We start from the raw sequence: 21,629 nt of genomic DNA, 5'->3' as shown, positions 1-21,629 counted from the left end.
TATAGTCAGTCCTGTAACTCAAGTAGCAGCAGTCAGTGTTGAAGGTTCAGGGTTCAAAGGCTGTTGATCACATGCTACGAGGGCTTGTTAAGGTTGTACATAGCAGAATTCGTTATTTTTCTTTTTTAAAACTCAGGAAATTACATATTTAAAAATTAGATTACAAGAGCCTGACTTAGGTTGCAAAGTCAAACACGTAGCAGCTCCCCCCCCAGGAGCCGTGCGGCAGCTCCCCACCCCAGATCACCTCTGCACCACCCCTTCCCCGAGCCCTGTGGCAGCTCCTCGCCCCGCCTCTGCCCTGAGGCACCCCTCCGTAGCAGCTCCCCACCCGTCCCAAGCCTGGGAGGTGGGAGAAGTGAAGCAGCGACGACGTGCTCTGGGAGGAGGCGAAGCAGGGGTCAGCTGGGGTGGGGAGTTCCCTGGGCGGGGGGGCAGCACGCACTTGCCACAGGCGGCCCTCCCCGCACCCCCTGCCCCTGCTCCCTCCGCCTAAATGCTGGCGGCGACTGGGGCGGCCGAAGATCCGCCCGCTGCGGTCGCTGCTGGAGAAAATGCTGCTCCCCAAATCCTAGTGCTCTAGGCAACCACCTAGGTCACCTAATAGGTTGCACCGGCTCTGCTGTCAATGCTGCATGGCTGCTGATCAGTGTGCTACAAAGAGAGAAACTCACTGACAGTCCATTGAATGTCCCATTCTTCAGTTGAAAAATCAATTTGTCCAGGCCTCTTACAGCTTTGTGGTTATCTCACAGTTATGTTATAGGAGAGGTGCACTTACTTGGTCCAGGATTTACATTCATCAGTGGATGAAGAGATGTCTGAGAAGTACCCCCAGCGGCATGGTGCACACACAATATCCTTGTCTCGTTGCACTGTGGTAGAGGAAACAAACAGCATAGCTGAGCAACTGTAATTTCATCTCAGACTTGGAGAAGATTTTTTTCCCCTGAAAATCCTTTCATCACGAGGAAGATCTTACATTATATTAAAGGAGACAACTGGAGTTAAATCTGGGCAGAAAGTAGTGGTAAATGAGGTCTCTATAGAGTCAAAACGAGAAACAGAAACGACTGGAGAGATTTGCACAGCTCTGTGAAAAAACACTGTGTTAGGAGCTAATTCCATTGTAACTACCAGTCTTGTGTTAATGCAGTTACATTAATTATGTCAGTAACTTATACCACCACTATTACAGAGCCACAGTGGTGACGCCATAGTTATGGTGGGTGTTCACAATACCAGTTACTGTGGAGAATAAATCATTGTGTTGAGTCCAGATGTAGTACTTACTCCAGCAGTCAGTCCTGTACCATTTTTATGTTGTTCCCACCACTTGGAATGGCCTCCTTTCTTACCAATGTCCAGTATAAACCTGATTTTGACCCCCTCTGATTTCCACTCCCGAAAAGCAAACAAACAAACCAACCAACTACCTCCTTTTAGCCTGAAATTTCACAGCTAGTCTGATGTCAAAGGTGATTTGGTTTTGTCACATCTGAAGTAAATCCATGAAACTGCTTGAGTTATAATACATACAAAACTACTATGTTAATTTTCAAAAGGTGTTCATAATTTTTACCTTCGCCTAATGCTATAAAATTGAACTTAGCATGGTTCATTCAGTTCAACTTAACCCGAACACTGAGATCACGAGAGCACATTTTGTGAATATTGGAGTTAAATTTTTAAAGTTAATCAGAGTCAAATTCCTTAGCATTCGGAGTGCAGTGAAGTCTTCCATGACAATTATAGAATTCAAGAAAAAACTTGCAAGGTCCACCTCAACTAAGAGATTTTAGTCAAAATAAAAATGCTCAAGTCTCTTCCTTATTTTGGGGAAGTTCTATGGCCTGTGTTATGCAGGATTTCACATGAGATGATCACAATGGTCCCTTCTTACCTTGGAATCTATGACTCTCTGAAAGGCAGCCTTCAAAACGTAAACAGATTGTGAAGGTTGTACATCAGTTATTATACCTACAACACACCTCTCCCACTCACATTGGCCTGAGATCACAATCAACCCGCTCTTTAAAGGCTGTGACTCCATTCATCTAGTTGTCCACTCTACATATCTTACCAGGATGCTGAACACCAAACCCTGGAGCACATTTTGTATTTCGCCGACAGAAATCACAGTCTTCGTTACAGTGGTATCCCAGTGTACATGCACATTGTCGCTGGAACGTCCTATTTCCTGGATTCACTTCTATTAAACCTCTCCCTAAATGAGAAAGCAAATGGAAGTAAAAATCTCTCCTTCAACATAATTTGGGATGGCCAGCCTCACTCCCCACATGTCCACAATTCTTGTGTGTCAGATGCAGAATCATTCTTGTTAGGCATCACATTAATATTTGTAGAGCATGGTAGATGGTTGGTTCGTATGAGACGCCTCACTGTTTAGAAACATAAAGTGACATCATTTTTATTGACTTCAGTTGGAGCTGAATTGAATCTTTACACTGGGGAGACAAATAGACTCAAGAAATGTGTGCACCTTATGCTGGGAGGGAGCGGGAGGAGGAATCTCTATGTGCTCACCCATAGTACCCTAGTGCACTGCACTGAAGATTCACTAGTGGTGGCATAAGGGTTATGGCTGAGATTTCCAAAAGAGCCTGGGGGATTGAAATTTACTGGGAGTTGGGCACCTAACTCTGTTAGGTCATTTGAAAATCCCTCTCTCAATTATTATTTTGGTGAACTAAATATAAGTTCTAGATCGGGGATAGTCAATTATTTTTTGTCAAGGTCCAAATTTCTTGATCAAGGTATAGTAAAGGTCCAAACTCTAGAAAAAATAATAAAAAAACCAACAATAATAATAAAAATAAATAAAAAGATTTCTGGGTGTGTTCAAAAGCATCTGGCGGTTGGGATTTGCCCGCAGTCTGCCTATTGACTACCCCTGTTCTAAATCCACTCACCCATCCTCATACTTTGATAGTTTGGACTCAAAGGTACGTAATGCCTCAGTATGAACAACTCACCCTCATCACATATTTTGTGTAGTAAACATTTGTCTTCTTCATTCCAGACATCCATGTATTCGTTTGGGCCGCAAGGCTGGCACACAGTCTCAGAAGTGGCAGTGCATTTGGCAGACATGTACTTTCCTGAACAAAGAGGAAAAAAACCACGGTCACTTATCAGTCACTGATGCTCTCTAAAGATAATAGACCAAATTTAGCCCATGTCTTACTCGACTGATGCCACTGGATTTAGGAAGGTTTTTGCCTATTGTCATCCCAGTTCCTCACTCTGGCCTCAATTTAGCAAGGCATTTAAAGCACCTGAGTAACTTTAAGCCCATGAATAGTTTCACTGAAATCAGTGAGAGTCATATCACTGTGTGTCTCCAGCACTGAAAAATCTCAAACAAACCAGGTATCTAGTGCATCTTTTGTTGAAGTCAGTGGTATAGACTATGCCCATGCTTTCAATCATGCATATTCCTAAATGCTTTGCTAGGAGTTGTGCAATTAGACTCATGGACAGGGCCAATCAGAGGGGTGGCCAGGAGGGCCATTTGGCCTGGGCCTCAAGCTCAAAGGGGACCTCAAATTTATACACTTGTTAATTTTGGGCATTTGATAAGCTTTGCAACTTTTTTTTATGAGCATCCCTATCGGACCAGAAAAGCATTTGTTAAAAAAAAATATATTCAAATGATGTCACTCTTTTTTTGGTGCCTCATTTTGTTTTCATGTGTCATCATTTTTATTTTTTATTATGGTTAGGGGCCTCAAAAGTTGGAAGTGGCCCGGGCCTCTCTGGATCTCTGAGAGGGCCTGCTCAGGGACTGAAAAAAGCAAAATGACCTAGTGACCCGATGCTAATTTCATAAAGAAGATTTTCATTTTTGAAAAATAAGAGCACTAGAATATATTTACCTGGCTCACACTTTGTGCAGCACCGTCCAGAATACTCATAGTGTTGCTCACTCTCACAGGCGGGAGAGATTTGTAGTGATAACTGGGAAACAGAAGGAGAGAAACAATACCTTGAGAGTTATTCATGAAATAGTTTTAGAAAATCCTACTCATGCTTCTGATAAGTGGAAGGAAAGCTCCACTAATTAGTTACAACACTTCATATTGCAAAATAGTAAATATTACGCAGCACAGACATTGTACGTTTCATTATCAAAAGTCCTTTGCAGACAAATTAAGTAATGTGAACTTGATAATATCTACACATGCAGAGCTTGACAGCCATACGAGAAATAAATAACATGCTTGTGCAATTTATCATGCATTTTTGACCTCTTCTCTTACCCAGTAACCCATCTCCCCCAGCACTGTATTCTAACATTTGAACCCCATGAACAGCTTCAAATAAGTATTATTTTAATAAACAAAAACAAACAAACAAATAAAAAACAACCTAACAGAAATACTTCCTCTTTCTCCACTAAAATGAACCCAGCCCAAGACTCAGGTCTAGCAAGATTTAATACTGGACCAGTGACAGGTTTAAAGTCCAACATTTGGCAACCTGGCAGAGAGCTGGAGACAAGTGATTTAAAAGGAGAAGTTCCCAGCTTCCCACTGGGATACAGAACATGGCTTCAGAGGAGCCTCAATTACAATGAAATTAAGCAAAAATTCTAGCATCCATAAAAAAATGGTCATGTAAGAAGCATAGAGAGAGTACACAGCAGTGTGGGTATCTTGTTTTTATTAGCGCACCGAATGACTTGCAGAACTCACTCCTGCTTTTGCCACCTGAGAGGAAAGCAGCCATCCCATTGTTAATTATTGCTTTTATAATGTTTAAGACACTTCAAAACCCTTATTTATAGTGATTGATTCGTCATTGTAATTGGATGTAGCTGCTGAAATATTGTTTATGTGGAATATTTCTTTGAGGAAAGCATGTTGGCATTCCTGCTGCCGGCAATGTAATTCTTTCGATATAGAGCATGTGATAAAAGCACCACGTGCACAGGTACTGTAGAGTGAAATTTATATCAGTTTCCATTCCCCTGCTCACGTCTTTCTTTTTGTTTCCTCCTTTTGTTCCCTTTCCTCCTTTCTAATCTCCAGTGCTTTGATATCCTTTTCCCGCTTGGACCTTGCACCATCTGACCTTGTGGGTCTTGTTGCTTGGAATTGCCTCCTTGCCTTGTGTGCCAGATAAGCTCCTTCTCTTGCTTAAAGAACACTTATTTCCACACGACTCACTTGTTTTGAGTCTGAACCAAATTCTGGTGCATTATTTCTGTGGCTTTAAACTGTACGAGCTGCATCTGAATTGGACTGTAAGATCCTTAAGTCAAAGACGATGTCTTTGGGTATGCTTGTATGGGGCTAAATGCCACTAGTGTTTGATGCCACTAATAAATAATAATAATCCTGAGGCAAATTAAGGGTGCAGTCCTGCAAACATAGTGCTTTTGTCTCATTGTTCCCTTGTGCTCCCCTGTCTGTCTCCTGTTTTCTCTGAGGTTTTACTTAGATTGTAAGATTCTCTTTGGAGCAGAAATCATCTTTTTTGTTCTGTTTGTACAGCACCTAGCACAAATGGGTTCTGGGCCATGACCAGAGCTCCTACTGCAATATAAATGAATAATAGGTCTTACTACTGTACCCCCATGATACTTTTCCCCTGAATAATTAGCAGTCAGGGCTGTGTACATTCCTGGCAAGATGTTAGGTAGTCCCATGAATGTAGTAAAACAGGCCTGGCCAGCCCAGTGGCTGAATGACAGTGCTGTTCACTATCTTGTGGACAATGTTCTAACATGTTCTTGCAATCTATTGAATTTATGACATTACGTTGAAATGTGGTAGAAGGCCAAGCTATCACCAGATAAGGATTGTGACTTCACTGCAGGATCGTGCAAAAGATAAAGGCTGTGCATGAATAAATTCTTATTCACAACCATCTGTGAACGTGGCATACAACTGGTTGAGTCATTTGGGTTGTGTGCAAAAAGTTCTTTTCTTCCTTGTTTGCTCCAGTTTGAAAGTTCCTCTTTTGATGGGAGACTTAAAATCACTGAACTGCTAAACGAGGACAGTCTTTAATTTTAAGGAAGGATATGGAAATTTAATTTAGACCATAGAGCCAAAGGGTGGGGAATCATTTTTTTAAATAAAACAGCATGAATGGACAGACAACCTATACAGATAACTCTTCAGTGGTTCCTCTTATGTTTGGAATCAGCACCAAGTGCTGGTTATTTAGTTACCTATTATAAAACAGGGGAGCTATATATAACACAGGTGCTATTGTTACATTCCCAGTATATCTCACCACAGCTATTTATCACAGTCTGTATACTCGCATTGTGACAATCAACACCGTTCTATGGTGGCGTCCTAGTATTTAAAAAGCCTTGCTACCATCTTCTCTTATTTACACTTCCAGTGAGGTAAACAGTAAAATCATGCCAAATTTCTTACATGCATCTCTGGCAACCTAGCCACATAATGGGGTGTGAGTGTGAACTTTGTCCTAGGGTAGAAGGGATGCTGGGTGTGTATCAGATTATGCCATAGAGCATGTCATTTGGGGTGCAAAAGAAGATAAAAAGCTAAATGAGCGCAGCTGGGGAAAGGAGCTTTTATTTTAGATTGTGTTTGGGAAGTCTTAGTCCAGGGGTTCTCAAACTGGGGGTTGGGACTCCTCAGGGGGGTCACAAGGTTCGTACATGGGGGGTCATGAGCTGTCAGCCTCCACCCCAAACCCCGCTTTGCCTCGAGCATTCATAATGGTGTTAAATACATAAACATGTTTTTAATTTATAAGGAGGGGTCGCATTCAGAGGCTACGTGAAAGGGGTCAGCAGTACAAACGTTTGAGACCCACTGTCTTAGTCCTTGGTGTTTCCAACTAAGGAGAACTTCTATTTGTGAGGCAGGATGAAGCTATACTTTCAAACTGACAGAAGACTTTGTATAGAAGTCTTCCCTGTCAAATTGGGGGTTAGAAACTTTTTTTTTTTAAATGGGTTGGCTATTGCAAATCTGTATTTGTAAGGGGTACCTTTTGTGAGCAATCCCAGTGCAGCCAATGGAGCTACTCACGGAAGGGTCTGCAGGAGGATTGTACCTGAGTGCCAAACTGCACATAAGCTTTTTTTTGCCTGAGGGAATCTAGCTATTTTACTTATATGGCCCTATCAGTGTAGTACCTGACCACCTCACAGTGTTTAATGGATTTATCCTCATAACACCTATGAGGTAGGGAGGTTTGAATATTCCTTTTTATAGCTTGGGGACACGGGTACAGAGAGACCAAGTTACTTGCCCAAAGTCACACAAGTAGCCTGTGGCAGAATGGGGAACTGAACCCAGGTGTCCAAGCAATCACCGGGCCATCTTTTCTCTCTGTCAATAATAATTCTGTACATATAAATCCTGATTATTCTGATAATACACAGTATTGGTGTGTATAGAAAGAGGGTCAAATTTCCACAGGTGGTTGTACATAACCTTACAAATATCAAATAAAAATAAATAAAAACAATCTGGAAACCTAATCTGAAATAAATTCAACAAACTCAGTCATTCCTTTGCCATTGTCAGTATTGGTGAATCTTTTCATTGGAGTTTATGGACATATGAAAATTAACATTTAAGAGAAGTCATATTTTAAAAAGATTTTTCATATTTTTAATTATAGGATAAACACACGTTTTTTGCTGTAGTCCTTAAATGTAATCCAGTCTGCCTGTTCAAATATGTATCATCTCAGAACTGTGTCCATCTCCAAAGATGGACAGAACATAGAATTAAGAAACATTTCCCTCTGGTTTTCATAAGGCCACCGATTCTGCAAAGCACTTCAGCACATGCTTAGCTTTAAGCACATGAGAAGTTGCATTGACGTGCTCAAAGGTAAGCATGTGTATGAGTGTTTGCAGGCTCTAATGAATTTGCTTTAATGAATCATGGCTATAAAGCTGAACTGTGTTAGTCAGACATGTAAAAGCACACACAGGTGCTTCTGAAGGGGAGACTAACAGAATTCAAATTCCTGTCTTCGGGCTTAAAGAAATATTTATTTTTAGTGCTGTTGAGCAATCTAATGGCAGCAGAAATTGTGTGTCATAGGTGCTAAAATTACTTTCTCGCTCAAATGAATATTCAGACAGACATATCAGAGAGAGAGGATAGAATTACATGGGCCCCTTTGCTTCAAAAGAAAAAAATCTGGAAGAACAAGCTAGGGGGTTTCCAGTATTTTTTTAAAATGTCATTTCTTTCAAAAACCTGAGGCTCACTGTGGATTGTTTGTGATATTCTCAGATTTGTGAAGCTAACATTTGTTTAAAGTGTAGTTATAGATGGTGGGTAACTATTTAAAAATGGCACTTTCTTACTCAATATATCTGCTTCCAAAGGGTCTTCAAGTCATAGCTGACCATTTTACTGACCAAATCACATTTTTACTTCTCTTTGGAATGCAGACCTAATATAGAAACATGAGAAATGTTGTATCCTGTCTCACACAACATCAACTGATTTTTAAACTCATGAGCTTGGTATTAATAGTGACATTAAAAGCATGAGAAAGTGTTTGATGGTCCGACCCTCAGTTGTCCATGAAGCAGAACTCTGGTGAGTCTACTGTTCTTTGGGCACGAGCATCTTCACCCAGAGGATGAGGATTTGCCCAGTGACGTCTGACCAATAGCCATTTAAACCAGCCATCTTGTTTTCCAGCTGGGACTGGCTCTGCAATAGTTTTTTCTGTTTAAAGAATACACTTATCCCCTCTTCAGAGACAAGAAGCCATCCCTTCACTGTACAGTTAAAAGTTTTGTATCTCCTACCCTTTTTGCCACATTGCTAATGTTGCTTAACAGTTCCCGTCTTCCTTCGGCAATAGTCCTAAGCTGCATCACAGCAGCATTAATCTCTTGTTGTCTCACAATGAAACACAAAAGAACCAAAACCACCAGGCTGCTAGGAGGAGTCTGAAACTGATAACAAATGGTTTATTTATTTTTTTAATTGGCATCCAAGTCATGTATGGCTGAACTATAGTAATATGCTAACTCAAATCACGAAGCCCTAATATGAAATCAATGGGCAACTCTGGCTTAATACAGATGGCACAATACAGCCTCAGGTTTCCTATTCCTCCTGGAGGCTGATCTGCTTGAGCAATTCCAACTAGTGATTCACTAGCCAGAAAAATTATTTTGTTGGAGGAGGCTTAAAAGCACTGGTAATTTAGTAAGGCTACTGGCCAACTCTGCCACTTTCCTGGTTCAAGGACCACTCAGCAACTCCACCTGGGGAAATACTATCTTATTATTTACAGAAGACCTCAATTATATTTTTGCATTATAGAGATTAAAAGGAGATGAAAGATTTATACTGAAAAGGCATAATCTGAGTTAGATGGACACACATCCTTCCACAAAATATTAACTGACTGCTGATAAAAATCCAGTCACAAAGGACATACATGACTCTGGGCAGTTCCAGCTGTTCATGAAGGACTGTAATTCAGATTGTGAACGAAATGGTTTTTGTGATGTCAACTTTCCAGTTACCAGTAAACCACATCACAACCACCATCAGATGGTAAAACAGAGTCAGGAAATGCAAAGGCGGAATGAAGACTGAATGGTATTTCACTCTGACAAATGAATCCTTGTAAACTTGCTAGATCTTGAAACCTTCCAGACCCAAAGTGGTAAGAAAGAACATAGAGTAAAGACAATCATGAATAAGGAGACTTTAAAAATATCTGTACGTTGTTGACAGGTAATGGAGAGATGCACTGAAAAAGTCCAATTCCCTAATGACCATATTGCATACTGTAATTGTTCCTTTGGGATCTTTTTAACAAGCAGCACACAGCAAATCCAGTTATGAGGGATCACCTGACCAATGACAGAACTTTATCAACATGAAGAACCATAAACTAATCACAAACCCTCCAGAGTTATTTTTGTTAGGCAGACTGTGCAAAAGAGCAGAAGTGGTGGCATTGACCAAACATATCTTATAATGGTGGGGGAGGGCAGATAAGAACCTTGGTCGGTTAGATTAGATAAAACAAACAATAGATTGATCAGTGTTGAGATGGCTACAGTTTCTGTGAGTTAACTAACCTTCCTTTAGCTCCTCAGTGGAATTAAAAATTCCCTATCATATGAGTAACATTCATCCACCGTATGATTATCATCAGATAACAATCAGACAGGTGTCAATACACATGTCTATATATTTAATGCTTATTTCGATTCACTGGGTTGTTTAGGGAGTCTAAATATTATTACTTTGCCTGCAGTAGTGCCCAGAACCCCTAGGTGAGCTCAGGCTCCATTATGGGGGGGGGCACCATATACAGACATAGTCCAGCCCTGAAAAACCTAATGTTTACATAGATAAGACAAACAAATGGTGGAAAGGAAAGAGAGTTGAAGTGACTTCTGAAATAACTGCACTGTAAGGGCAAAGCTGTGTATAGAACCCAGGTCTGCTGGGTCCTCTGTCTAGTGCCCTATTCACTAGAGAAGGGGATCCTATGCCAAAAACCCTTCAAAACCAACAACAAACCTTTCAGTTTCAAACGGATGGATGTCGCATGCTTCTTGGGCATGCAGAGAATGCCCAAGAAGCAAAAATGCACTCTTCTGGCTGCTTTCAGCCATAATGGTGACTAATACTCGCCAACCACACTGACATAGTAGTGTTATTTAGTAGTGCGTTAGATGCTGCGGCTGTCACTGGGCGCTGCACTCTCTCATCCAGCACACAGCCGGCTGGCTTTCTGCTGGGCCTAGCTTTCTGCTTGTGCTGAGCCACACAACTCAAGTTGCTGAGGCAAACTTGTGACGTTTCATCTCATGCTGCCAGAGCTCCTCTCATCCAAAAAGAGACAGGCACAAAGGGCCAGTTCAGAGCGACTGCAAAACCTGTAGCCACTGGGAACCCCAAGATCAAAGGGCCCCCACACAGGAGCATTCTCTGCATTCCCTGCTTCACAGAGGCTGCAACCTGGCCCCTGTAAGGCTGGAAGGGAGGGGGGTACAAGGGGAATTCTCTCCCATCTCTGCAGTGAAGTTGGTAGGTGGGGGGTGATCAATCAGGTCCAATGGATAAAAGGGCCAGAACAGCTGGGTGGCTGCCATCTGAGGCCCTCTCACCTCTTCAGCCCAGGCTGGAGCTGCCCAATGTTCAGGTAGAGGGCAAGCCCCACCCCACTTCCAGCTAAGACTCCCCTGCCTCTCCTCTCTGAACACTCTTCCCACTACACACACACACAACCAGAGTCACCCATCCCTTTGTGTTCATTTTTATTTAAATAAAAAATTCAAACCAAACCCCCAAAATGACCATCACTAACAGGACAAATCACAGTTATAAAAAGAAACTGCCTGAACCCGCTTTCTCTCTCTCTTTCACCACCCCTTCTTTTTAATGGCACTTTGTTTTATCCAATTGCTACTTCAAATATTTTATGTTTCTGTTTATTTAATTTTTATAAAAGGGAAGCAAAGTAAACTTTGGCTCATATTCAACAGCAATCCATATGAGGAACTTCTCACTTAAATTAGATGAGTTAAAAAGTCAGACCACTGAACGTAGGTCTCCAGCATGTAACGAAATATATCAAGATATCATCTGTGACATACTTAATTGTTTCTTGTAATTTGAGTAACACGGAAGACAAATAATGGCCGATTCATTGAGTTTCTTTATAATGTGCTGTCTAAAATTCTAGAGATGTTTAAAAAGGAAGTTATAATTACAGCTGGACAGGAACCTCTCGATAAAGTGTTTTTCAGTGGAAAATGCTGATTCCATGACCCCAAAACTTTACATGGAAAAGTATCAGTTTCAAGCAAATCTTCACTGGGAAGTTCTCAGGTCCAGCATTTCTGGTCCAAACTAGACAGAGAGACCCACCCTAGCCAGCCTTAGTTATAATCAAACTTTTTAGGCTTCTTTAGGCATTTATTTTACCTCAGAGTCCAGAAATCCTTAGGTTAAGGCTAACAAGGCCTAAGATAAATACGTACAAAAAGGAGACATTTGCAATTTTTTTAAGAAGATGGTACATGAACTAATAAAGGTTGGGAACCATGCAATAGACCATGCTACCTGTAAGCATTTTTTCTTTTTCAAATTATTTACTTTTAATCAGACTGCTTGAAATTATCTGTCAAAGTATTTTTTTAAAAAAATCTACAGATTATAAAAGCAGGGGTTAAAAAAAAAATCACAATTTTACTAATATGCTTTTACAGCAAAGCAACAGAGAAATGAAACTCCCAAAGCCAATATCTTGCAAAGCCTGCATGGGCAAAGCTATTTAAAATTAAAAAAAAAGTGTAAACAAAAGAATTGAAGCTCTATGTTTGCTTCTTTCCATATATAATTCATATACAATTTAGAGTGAATAACCTGATCCCTAAGACACTGGGTGATCCTTAAGGTCACCTTAAAGAAGCTCCACAGAGTCATCAGCTACTGTGATAGGCTCCTGCTTTGTTTTATATATATTTACAGTATAGGTGTTATTTTTTGCTTAATCAACCTAAAGTTAAGGGCTTGATGCAGGCATTACTGAGTAGAACTCCACGTCTGTGTTAAACTGGATGTCAGACTAAATGATCATAGTGGTTTCGTCTACTCTTAAAGTCTATCAATCTATAAATACACACAGGAAATTTAACAGAAGTTATTTGGGTGTGTTGGTTATGTACAAAAAGCAAAGATATATTTTATATGTTTATGGAAAGCTAATAAAATGCACACACACACACAAAAGAAAAGCTAAAATTAGCAATAAAGAACTCTTGACAAGTATGTGCTATTGAGTGATGGTAAGTATAGTGTCATATACCCTATTGCTCAATAGGCTACCAGAGTGCAGTGTAATACACTAGACCAGGGGTCCCCAACGCGATGCCCGCGGGTGCCATGGTGCCCGCAGGGACATCTAAATGCACCCGTGTCCTGGCCAGCGGTCGAGCATCTGCCGAAATGCCGCTGAACTTCTGCAGCATTTCGGCGGCGACGCCTCTCGATGACGCCGCTTGCTGCCGACAAGCGACATCATCGAGAGGTGTTGCCGCCGCCGAAATGCCACTGAAATTCGGCGGCATTTCAGCGGATGCTCGACCTCCACCATGGTCCTTCGTCTGGAAGGTTGGGGACCACTGCACTAGACTATAAGAGCTTAATGTATAATCCTGCAAGCTTACCCTCACAGAGCTCCTATTGGAACCCAAGGGTAGCATGAGTGCGTATGTATCTGAGAAGCTGGCTGCTAAGGCTTATTGACTTTTGTCACTTCCTGCCTTCTAATATTCGGAATTCTATGGTGGATCATTTGGGCATGCTTCTTTGGGCAGCGGTAACACAGGTATTTTCAGGGATGCAGCCATTCCTGTGGTAGATGGTTTTATAAAATGGGTGCTCTTCACACACTCAGGGGATCCTGTCTTGAAATAAACTACACAGTCTGATCATCTGGGCAAGAATTACACGATCTATAACTTCTTCCCTGTCAGAGTAACAGGCAGCACAGAGCCCAATCCTGCTGCCTTTATAACAGTAAAGTCAGAACAGAGTACTGAGCTCATTGGTTACTTTGGCCCAGATCCTCAAAAGGTATTTAGGTTCCAAACTCCCATTGATTTAATGGGAGTTAGGAGCCCAAATACCTTTGAGAATCTGGGCCTTTATTCCTTAGTAGTCATCCTAAAGAACCAAGTCTGCCATTTGCTATGTACTAAGAGCATGATGCAAAGACCAATGAAGTCAATGGAAAGATTCCCATTGACTTCAGTGGGTTTTGGATCACACCCTTTGGATCAGTTTTACCATATATTCCATTACCTTAAAACTGATTTATCAGCATAGGCAGATTTAAGTCCTGAGCTCCTAAACCATTATTCCAACAATACTAGAAGATACTGAAGAACATAAAACATGCAAGAAGAAACAGTTTGCCACACCTAAATACATTCTGTACCAACCTGCAGTCATGAATGTAATTCTTTGTTGTTCATGAACAGATCCTATTTATTTACTTATTTATTTTGCCACAAAGTGATGAGGGCAAATTACATAATTTTCTTCCTGCTTATCAAGTATCTGAAACTGGTAGGGTGGGTTGAGCTATCTAGCCTTGCAAGAAAAAGAAACTCTTTTATTGAGCGAAGGTCTTTCTCCATAGCTATATTTGAATCTTATGGATTGTCTACATGGGGCCATGCCATCCAGAAAAGTTAATTCAAATTAACTAAAGATGTGACTATTAAATCCCTGTGTATGGATGCTGTTATTCAGAATTAAAAGTGGCCTTAATTCGGTTTAGCTTAATTCACTTTGGAAGTGAACAAAGCCACAAGGAGCTGCAGCTGCCTGGCTCCACTTTGAGAGCTGGACCAGGTGTTCACTTCCTAGCCCAGCTTCACTGCTCCTCCCCACCCCCACCCCGATCTGTGTAAGATCTGAACTGGAGGGAGGTGGGGAGATTAACTCCCTGTTTTCTGGAAACTAGGCAAGGCTCCTGTCATAAATGAACTTTGCCTACTGCTGTTAAACAAATGTTTTTAAAAAAACATGAAAGATAGGCTCATCCATTTGTCTAGAATGTTGACAGAGAATAGAATCAAATATTAGTTATTGGGCAGCATCTAAATAGGGCTCCCCCAGAGAGGGCCATGGGGAGTGAAAGTGAGTTGTCCTGGGAATTACAGCATGTGAAAAAGTTCTTGGGAGAAATGGCCTTCAACCCTGGGTAGAATTCACACACTTCCCTTCTGGGCCCCAAACTGCTCCAGTTTGAACTTAGGGCAGCACTCCCATTGAGTTCAGTGGGAGCAAGTTAAGGCCCTGTCCTATTATTACTACTGTCTATTTGGTTTTGGTTGCACCCACATGTCCTAAGCGCTGTGCAAACACAAAGGAAGGCAAAGTCCCCACCCTGAAGAGCTTACAGACAGAAAAGAAATACAGGAAAGGGGTGCAATATGCAAGTAAAGTGGTCACAATATCAGGATATTATGGATCAGATCCTCAGGTGGTGTAAATCAGCTTCACTCCTCTGATCTGGGCCGGAGTTCCCATTATCAGTAAAGACATATCACAAATAAAACCTAAATGTGGGGGAAAGTGAACTAGAAGAAAACTGGAGGTTAGCATTCCCCTGCTTTGAAACTTCATGCAACCTCCTGCAGTGCAATGGAGACACCCCAGACCAGTGGTTTTCAGCCTTTTTCACTTGTGGATCCCTAAAAAAATCTCAAATAGAGGTGCAGACACCTTTGGAAATCTTAGACATAGTCTGTGGAACCCCAGGGGTCCGCAGACCTACAGTTGAAAACCACTGGACTAGAAGCAACATTAAGGAAAAGTGTACTATGCTACATTATTGGGCTCTCTGCCACAGCAAACCCTGCAGTTTTCAGCAGTTGCTGCTGTAACTCATGAAAATCTTTGTTCTACAGTATGAGTCCCTGAACTTTGTACTTTCTACCAACTGTAGGTAAGTCATAAAAGGGGAGAGTACTGCGCTTACTGTAAACAGATTAATTTATTGTATTAAGTAAAGCCTAAATCCACAGTGCAATTTAGCTAAACTGCTTTTTAGTCTTATACTGCATGAATGGCACTCAAATATTTGCTTCTCTCACTATTTGTGCCCTTCCATTTTAAATAACTAACCATTCTCTGTGCACTAACTTTTCCAAGGAACCAATACCAGGTTGAGCATAATTAAAATTGAATGTGAACAGCAGTATCCAGAATATTATCCAGTGCCACTTGACAAACCAAGGTTCCAGTCAAAGACTAAGTATAATCTCCGGGAAATACAGTGCTGCTGAAGAAAATGATGAACCATGTGTCTGACCACAGTTCAGTATAGACAGAAAAAGAACAATCATCCTAGACATGGCATGAGATGGCCCAATGTCTCATTGTTTCCTTATGCTCCCTCACCTGTCTGTCTGTTCATCTCCATCTACTGTCTCGTGTCTTATAGTTGGATTCTAAGTGCTCTGGGGCAAGGACCATATTTTGTTCTGTGTTGTATAGTGCCTAGCCTGTACAAATGGGTTCTTGGTCTGTGACTAGGACTCCTAAGCACAGTTGTCAACTTTCACACGGTAAATGAGCACCCCAACTTTCACAATAAGACAAAAATCAAGCTAATTCCATTTCAAAACAAGGCCAAAACAAGCCAATCCCTAAGAACTCCACCACTCTATGTGACTAGATCCCCCCGGCGTGCAGTCTGGGACTGTGGTGGGCCCGCTGTGAACCCCTGACTCTATCCCCTCTTTCCTCCACTTGCCCCTTGCCCCTACTTGCCAGGAACCAATCCAAAAAAAAAAAAAAAAGGCAACAAGCTACAAGCCAAAAACTAGTCAACAAGCAACTCCCAAGCCAATTAAGCTGAAAACAAGCCCAATTTCTGCATTTTTTTCACAGGTTTGGCATGTCTGCTCCTAATTATTACAGCATCAGAATTTAACACCAGAAGAGACCATCACATCATGTAGGCTGATCTCCTGCACAACACAGGCATTAAACCCATATCCATTATCCTTGTATTGAGCCCAATAACCTGGATTAGACTTAAGTATTACAGTGCTAAACCATCTTTGGAGAACAGTAGCCTTTTCTGCAGGTGCAGAGAGAATATTTTCTTCATTTCAGTTTATTCAACTAGTTCAATTCAATGACTAGTTCATTCAAAGTTAAGAAACCAATAAGAGCTGAAAAAAAGAAAGTTTATTTTCTTCTTCCAATCTAATAATAAAAACTAGTGAAGAGTTGTGAGGGGATGAAATCTACTAATTCTAAAAATTTTGATGGACATGGTGATCAGAAACAATCAGTTCAATTCAGTAAGTACAGTAATACTTCCTTTGTTTAATAAATCAGTTTTAAATGCAAAAGATGTTTTGATAAACTTTTTTACTTATTTAAGGTAGTTTGTTTAATTTAAAAAACAAATAAAATGCAGTTTTCGTGAATTTTACATTGAATTTGAATTTCCATCTAAATAGAGCTTGATACAAATCACAAATAAAAAATTAATCATCTAGTAAATAAGAAATGCATCATTCATAATTTTCTAACAGAATAAAAAGTGAAAAAATTAAGAATCTGATGTGTAAGTTAAGCTATATAATGGCTTAAATAAATATGTACAGATATAGTGTATCCTATTGGTTAGCAAAAAAGGAAGCAGCACCAAATTTAGTGTAAAGGTTATATTTCATTGAAAATCAACTGTTTTAATGGTTACCAACAAACAATCTTTCTTTCGTGAAAATAACTAAAAAGTATAAATGCAAAACATAATTAAAATAAATTATCTAAATCAAAGTTTCCTGCTTGCTGATTGAGATTATTATATTGGTAATTTAAATGACTTTGATTTCAATCAATCCATCCTGTTTCAGAGTGTGAATTCTTCATAATCTCCAGCTATTTGTTTTTGCAGAGCTATTCTTGGAATTTTCTCTCTTTTGAGTTAGTGAATGATTGGAGGTGGTAGTACCAGTGCAACACTAGTAGATGTATCATCACTATGGCTTAGCTGGAATTACTGTGTTTGAATTGTGCTTCACATCCTGATAGATTGATATATGGTGAAAAAAATCTTGCCTCCCACCCCAGCTACAAGATCCAGTATATTTTCATGACGTTGCAATTATTAGAATACTCTGTATTTTTACTAACTTGTAAAGTTTGGCGTAAGCATGTTTGGTTGCATGGGGGTGGGGTGTCAGAGAAAGCTTTACATTAATGGTGAGCTGATAGATTATTTCAAAATATGGATGGAAAATCCAGTAATCATACATTACGCTACACTTACTGTGGCTGTCCAACAGTTACACTTCATGTTAATGTAAAGGTTTTATTTAGCCTCATATGCCACACAATTATCTCCTTTATGTGAGACACTGTGGAGAGTTAGTTTAGATTTGTCACACACCCCTCCCCCGGGAAACTGCAAAGCAAGTAAAATCTCTCTGATTTCCCTGCCAGTGCCCTTTTCTGAGAGTACATGTTGACCAGCCAGTTAATTTAATCAAAATAGCTTATAGTGTATATCTGTAATTCAAATGGCAAAGAATCCAAAATTTTAGACTGAGGCCTCATGGCAGCTTTGCTTTATTTCATTACTCCTTTTTCCATTATAAATACCATGACTTTTTGGGGGCAGGGGAGGGGGGTTGAGATGGGGAGAAGATCTACATTTTGGGCAAAAACATTTTAAAACTTCTCTAAAGCCCTCAAAATTCTGATTGCCTGGGCTGAACAAGCACTCCACATGGCCAGACACAGTATTGTGTATGGTTTGGGAGGAGAATTCAGTTCATTGACACTCAAAAAAGGAAGCCTGGCAGTTAAACTGTATAATACTGACAAATGCATATTCCCACAATCGTTGTTCCCTTATCTGAATGAGGCATTTTACAAGTATCAAGCAAATAATGGGAAAATATGAATTTTATATAAAATTCCACAAACAAGCTGCACTGATCATGTGTCAGGAAGGAAGGTACTGTATATTCAGACACAGTATAAGGCAAATGTCTTGGAAAAATTGTCTCATGGTTATACCACAAGACTGGGAGAGAGGAGGTCTGGGTTTTGTTCCCAGTTCTGTTACAGATCTTTGGTGTGAATTTGGGCAAATTACAAATTCTCTGGGCCCATTTCCCCATCTGTGACAATAAAGATGCTGCTTACCTCTTAGGGTCAGAAGGCTCAATTTTTGTTTCCAAAGGTTTTGCAATCTTCAGATGGAAAGCATGATAAAAGTTTGAAATATTAATGTCTCTCAACTGTTCCCAATTAAGAGGAGTGTCGTTGATTATGGACAAAAATGTACTGGTATGTCAGACAAACCACTTCTATTATTGTCAATTATTTATGTCAGAAAATGGCAAATAGTGTACAGAGATTATAAAAATTAATGATTAAACAAAATAAGCACCACAGAATATTAACCTTTCCCACACTACAGCTTTTCCTGGGACTCGTATCATTGTGATGGGGATCATTGGGATCTTTGTTATCCAACATTTGGCCACGGAAGGTTGTGAACTATCTGACAAAGCAGCTACTAGCATGCTTAGAGTAAAGCACATGCTTAAGTGCAACAGAAAGCTTTACATGTTATTAAACCAGTGCCAAAGCATCCTCCTCTTATTTTTTGTGTGTCTTGAAAATTTGGTGGGGGAAACAAATTTGGGGGATGGGGGGAAAACACACTGAATGTTCATTTTGGGGATCTGGAGCAAGTTGAGACCTAAGCAAAGGACTCCAAATTATATGCATTGCCCGGGTTCAACTAAGCAACAAATAGATACCAGGCTATAGGAAACAATCTTCTCAAAACTAAATCACTTGAGGGGAAAACAAAATTTCTTTGTGAATGATCTTGAGAGGAACTATACTGAACATCAATGAGATTTGAAAATGATACCACATTGGCAGATGCTCTGAACATCCATCAGGACAGAAAAAATAATACAATAGGAGCTAGAGAGATTAAAAACATGATCAGAAAACAGTAAAATAGATTGACCTCACAAAAGTGCAGGCTAATGCACACATGCAAGGGGAGGAAGAAACTTAGCAGCAATTCTGAAAGATACCTCAGGTGTGAGGGTAGGCAGGAAATTATGTGTGTGTGTGTATATGTGTATATATATATATATAGTAGCCAATGCAGTTTGGGCTTCATATTCAGAAATATCAGAGCATGGAGCTGAAATGCCAGTGAGCACCTAGTATTTGCCATTAAATCACTAGATTGTAAGCTCTTTGGGGCAGGGATCAGCTTTTCGTGCTGTGTTTGTACAGTGCCTAGCACAGCAGAAGCACCAGTCGCAGACCGGAACTCTGGGCAAGGCTGCAATTCTAAGAAAATGATGCTTAAAATAAGAAGTACTAAAATGTTGACAAATATAAGGTGTTCAGATCAGAGTTACAAAATTGATTCTGGAGCGGCAGGAATTGACTTATGGAGGAAACACTATATGTATATAATTAGCTTTGCCTAAGTGATGATGAAGTTGGGACATGATCATAGTCTACCAATATCTGAAAGGTCAAAATGCCAAGGAAAGAGAGGAATAATTTAGAGTGCTGCACAGAGGTATAAGTAGGAATAACAGTGACATCATGAAAATTTAAGCTATATGGGAAAAATTCTGATCACTCTATGATATTTATAAGGCTCCTTGGCTGTGGTACACTCTCCTTAAGTGAAAAGATGGAAGTCCCACCACTGGGAACACCTAAGAGTATGTTAGACTGAACGCCAGTAGAGCTGTGGCAAGTGTTATGCTTTGTATGCCCGTGGCCACAGATTCAAAACCCACTTAGTCTATCACAGACACAGTGAATAGTCTTGGTTTTAAATAGAAAGGATGTCCCCATGGATTGACCCCCTGGACTAGGGGCTAATCCCCTGCTGTATAACAAACTTGGTGCATCACCTTAGGCGGCTCATTTAATTTCTCTGTGCCTCAGGTCCCAGTCTGTGAAAGGGGCTCGTCCATACTTCACAGGGGTGTTGGGAAGATAAAACTATTACAGCTTGTGAAGCCCTCAGATAGGTACCTTAGCTAGATTGCAAAGATACCAAAGGGGAACAATCCTTCAGTGGTGGGAGATGGACTGGCTGGCAGAGCTTGCAGGTTTGTTCCATGTCTATCGACTATGATTCTATAGAATACAAAACTCCAGACAAATGTTAGCAGCCTCTTTTGAGTAAACTCTGTTCAGTTGGGTGGAGTTTGCCTTGTTTTTCGCTACATGCAAATTATAACCCTCCACAACCCCTCTGCAAATATTTTCTCACACATGCAGTGGGCAGGAGCAGGCGGGTTTCCTACAGATCTTCTGGATTCGTTTTGGGGTTTTGTTTTTAAAGGAGGGGGGAGTTGGAGGCTTGCGAGACAGGGCAAGTCAAAAAAACAGCCAGGCAGCAAACTAAGAAAAAAAGGCAGGGGAGACTTCTGTTAATCCTTCTTCTTTCAGCAACAGTAGCTATGCGAAACCAAACCCTACATAAGGCTCTTTTCAGTGCATAGAGAATCATGAACCTCTACACAGGTCATATGCTCACTCCCCCTCACAATTTACATCGCCTTGGTGATAGAGCCTTACCTGTTTGTCAGCGATGAAAAGGCAGAGAACCAGCCAACAGCCTGCTGCTGAGATGGACATGTCCGTGTGTGTGTGTCTGCCTGCCTTTCCTGTTCCTTTTGCTGCCACTGACCAGAAATTAGATCCTCCAAACCAAATCCCCTAGCCCCAGCCACAACCGAGTGAGGCACATTTGAGTTAGTTACTTCTCTTTCTTCCTTTCCTTCCTCTCAGTTACATGAGGGGAGAAAACAAACATACCAAAAGCAAAAAAAAAAAGTCTGGCTGTAGTCCCTAAAGCATTTCCTCAGGACTTGACATGCAGGTTTTTTTTTCTTGTTGTCCCTCCCTTTCCTCTCCCCGCCTCCCTGTTAGAAGAAGTTTAGTCATGAAGCCTGTGGTCCTTCCTCCTGCTGATAGTGCTGCTTTCACTGTCTCTCCCTCTCCAAGTCCACCCCACTGCCTACTGCCGGAGCCCTGTTTCCCTCTTGCCCTATCTTATAATTTCTCTCCTCCCAT

General features: G+C 40.7%; 1 protein-coding gene across 1 annotated transcript in view; it reads right to left on the bottom strand.

The window, feature by feature from the left end:
* Nucleotides 1–21,389, bottom strand: part of TNFRSF11A (TNF receptor superfamily member 11a) — a 34,852-nt gene extending 13,463 nt beyond the window's left edge. Inside the window, exons 1-5 of the mRNA XM_039521346.1 lie at nt 21,132–21,389; nt 3,900–3,981; nt 2,997–3,122; nt 2,084–2,227; nt 782–875 (exon numbers count right to left, since the gene is read on the bottom strand). Coding sequence (XP_039377280.1) covers nt 782–875; nt 2,084–2,227; nt 2,997–3,122; nt 3,900–3,981; nt 21,132–21,191 — 506 coding nt within the window. The 5' untranslated portion in view covers nt 21,192–21,389. The remainder of the gene's footprint in view (nt 1–781; nt 876–2,083; nt 2,228–2,996; nt 3,123–3,899; nt 3,982–21,131) is intronic.
* Between the last annotated feature and the right edge of the window lie 240 nt (nt 21,390–21,629).

This window comes from Mauremys reevesii, linkage group 2, assembly GCF_016161935.1.
Source record: "Mauremys reevesii isolate NIE-2019 linkage group 2, ASM1616193v1, whole genome shotgun sequence".
Lineage (NCBI taxonomy): Eukaryota > Metazoa > Chordata > Testudines > Geoemydidae > Mauremys > Mauremys reevesii.
This window is presented reverse-complemented; position numbering and strand designations above follow the sequence as displayed.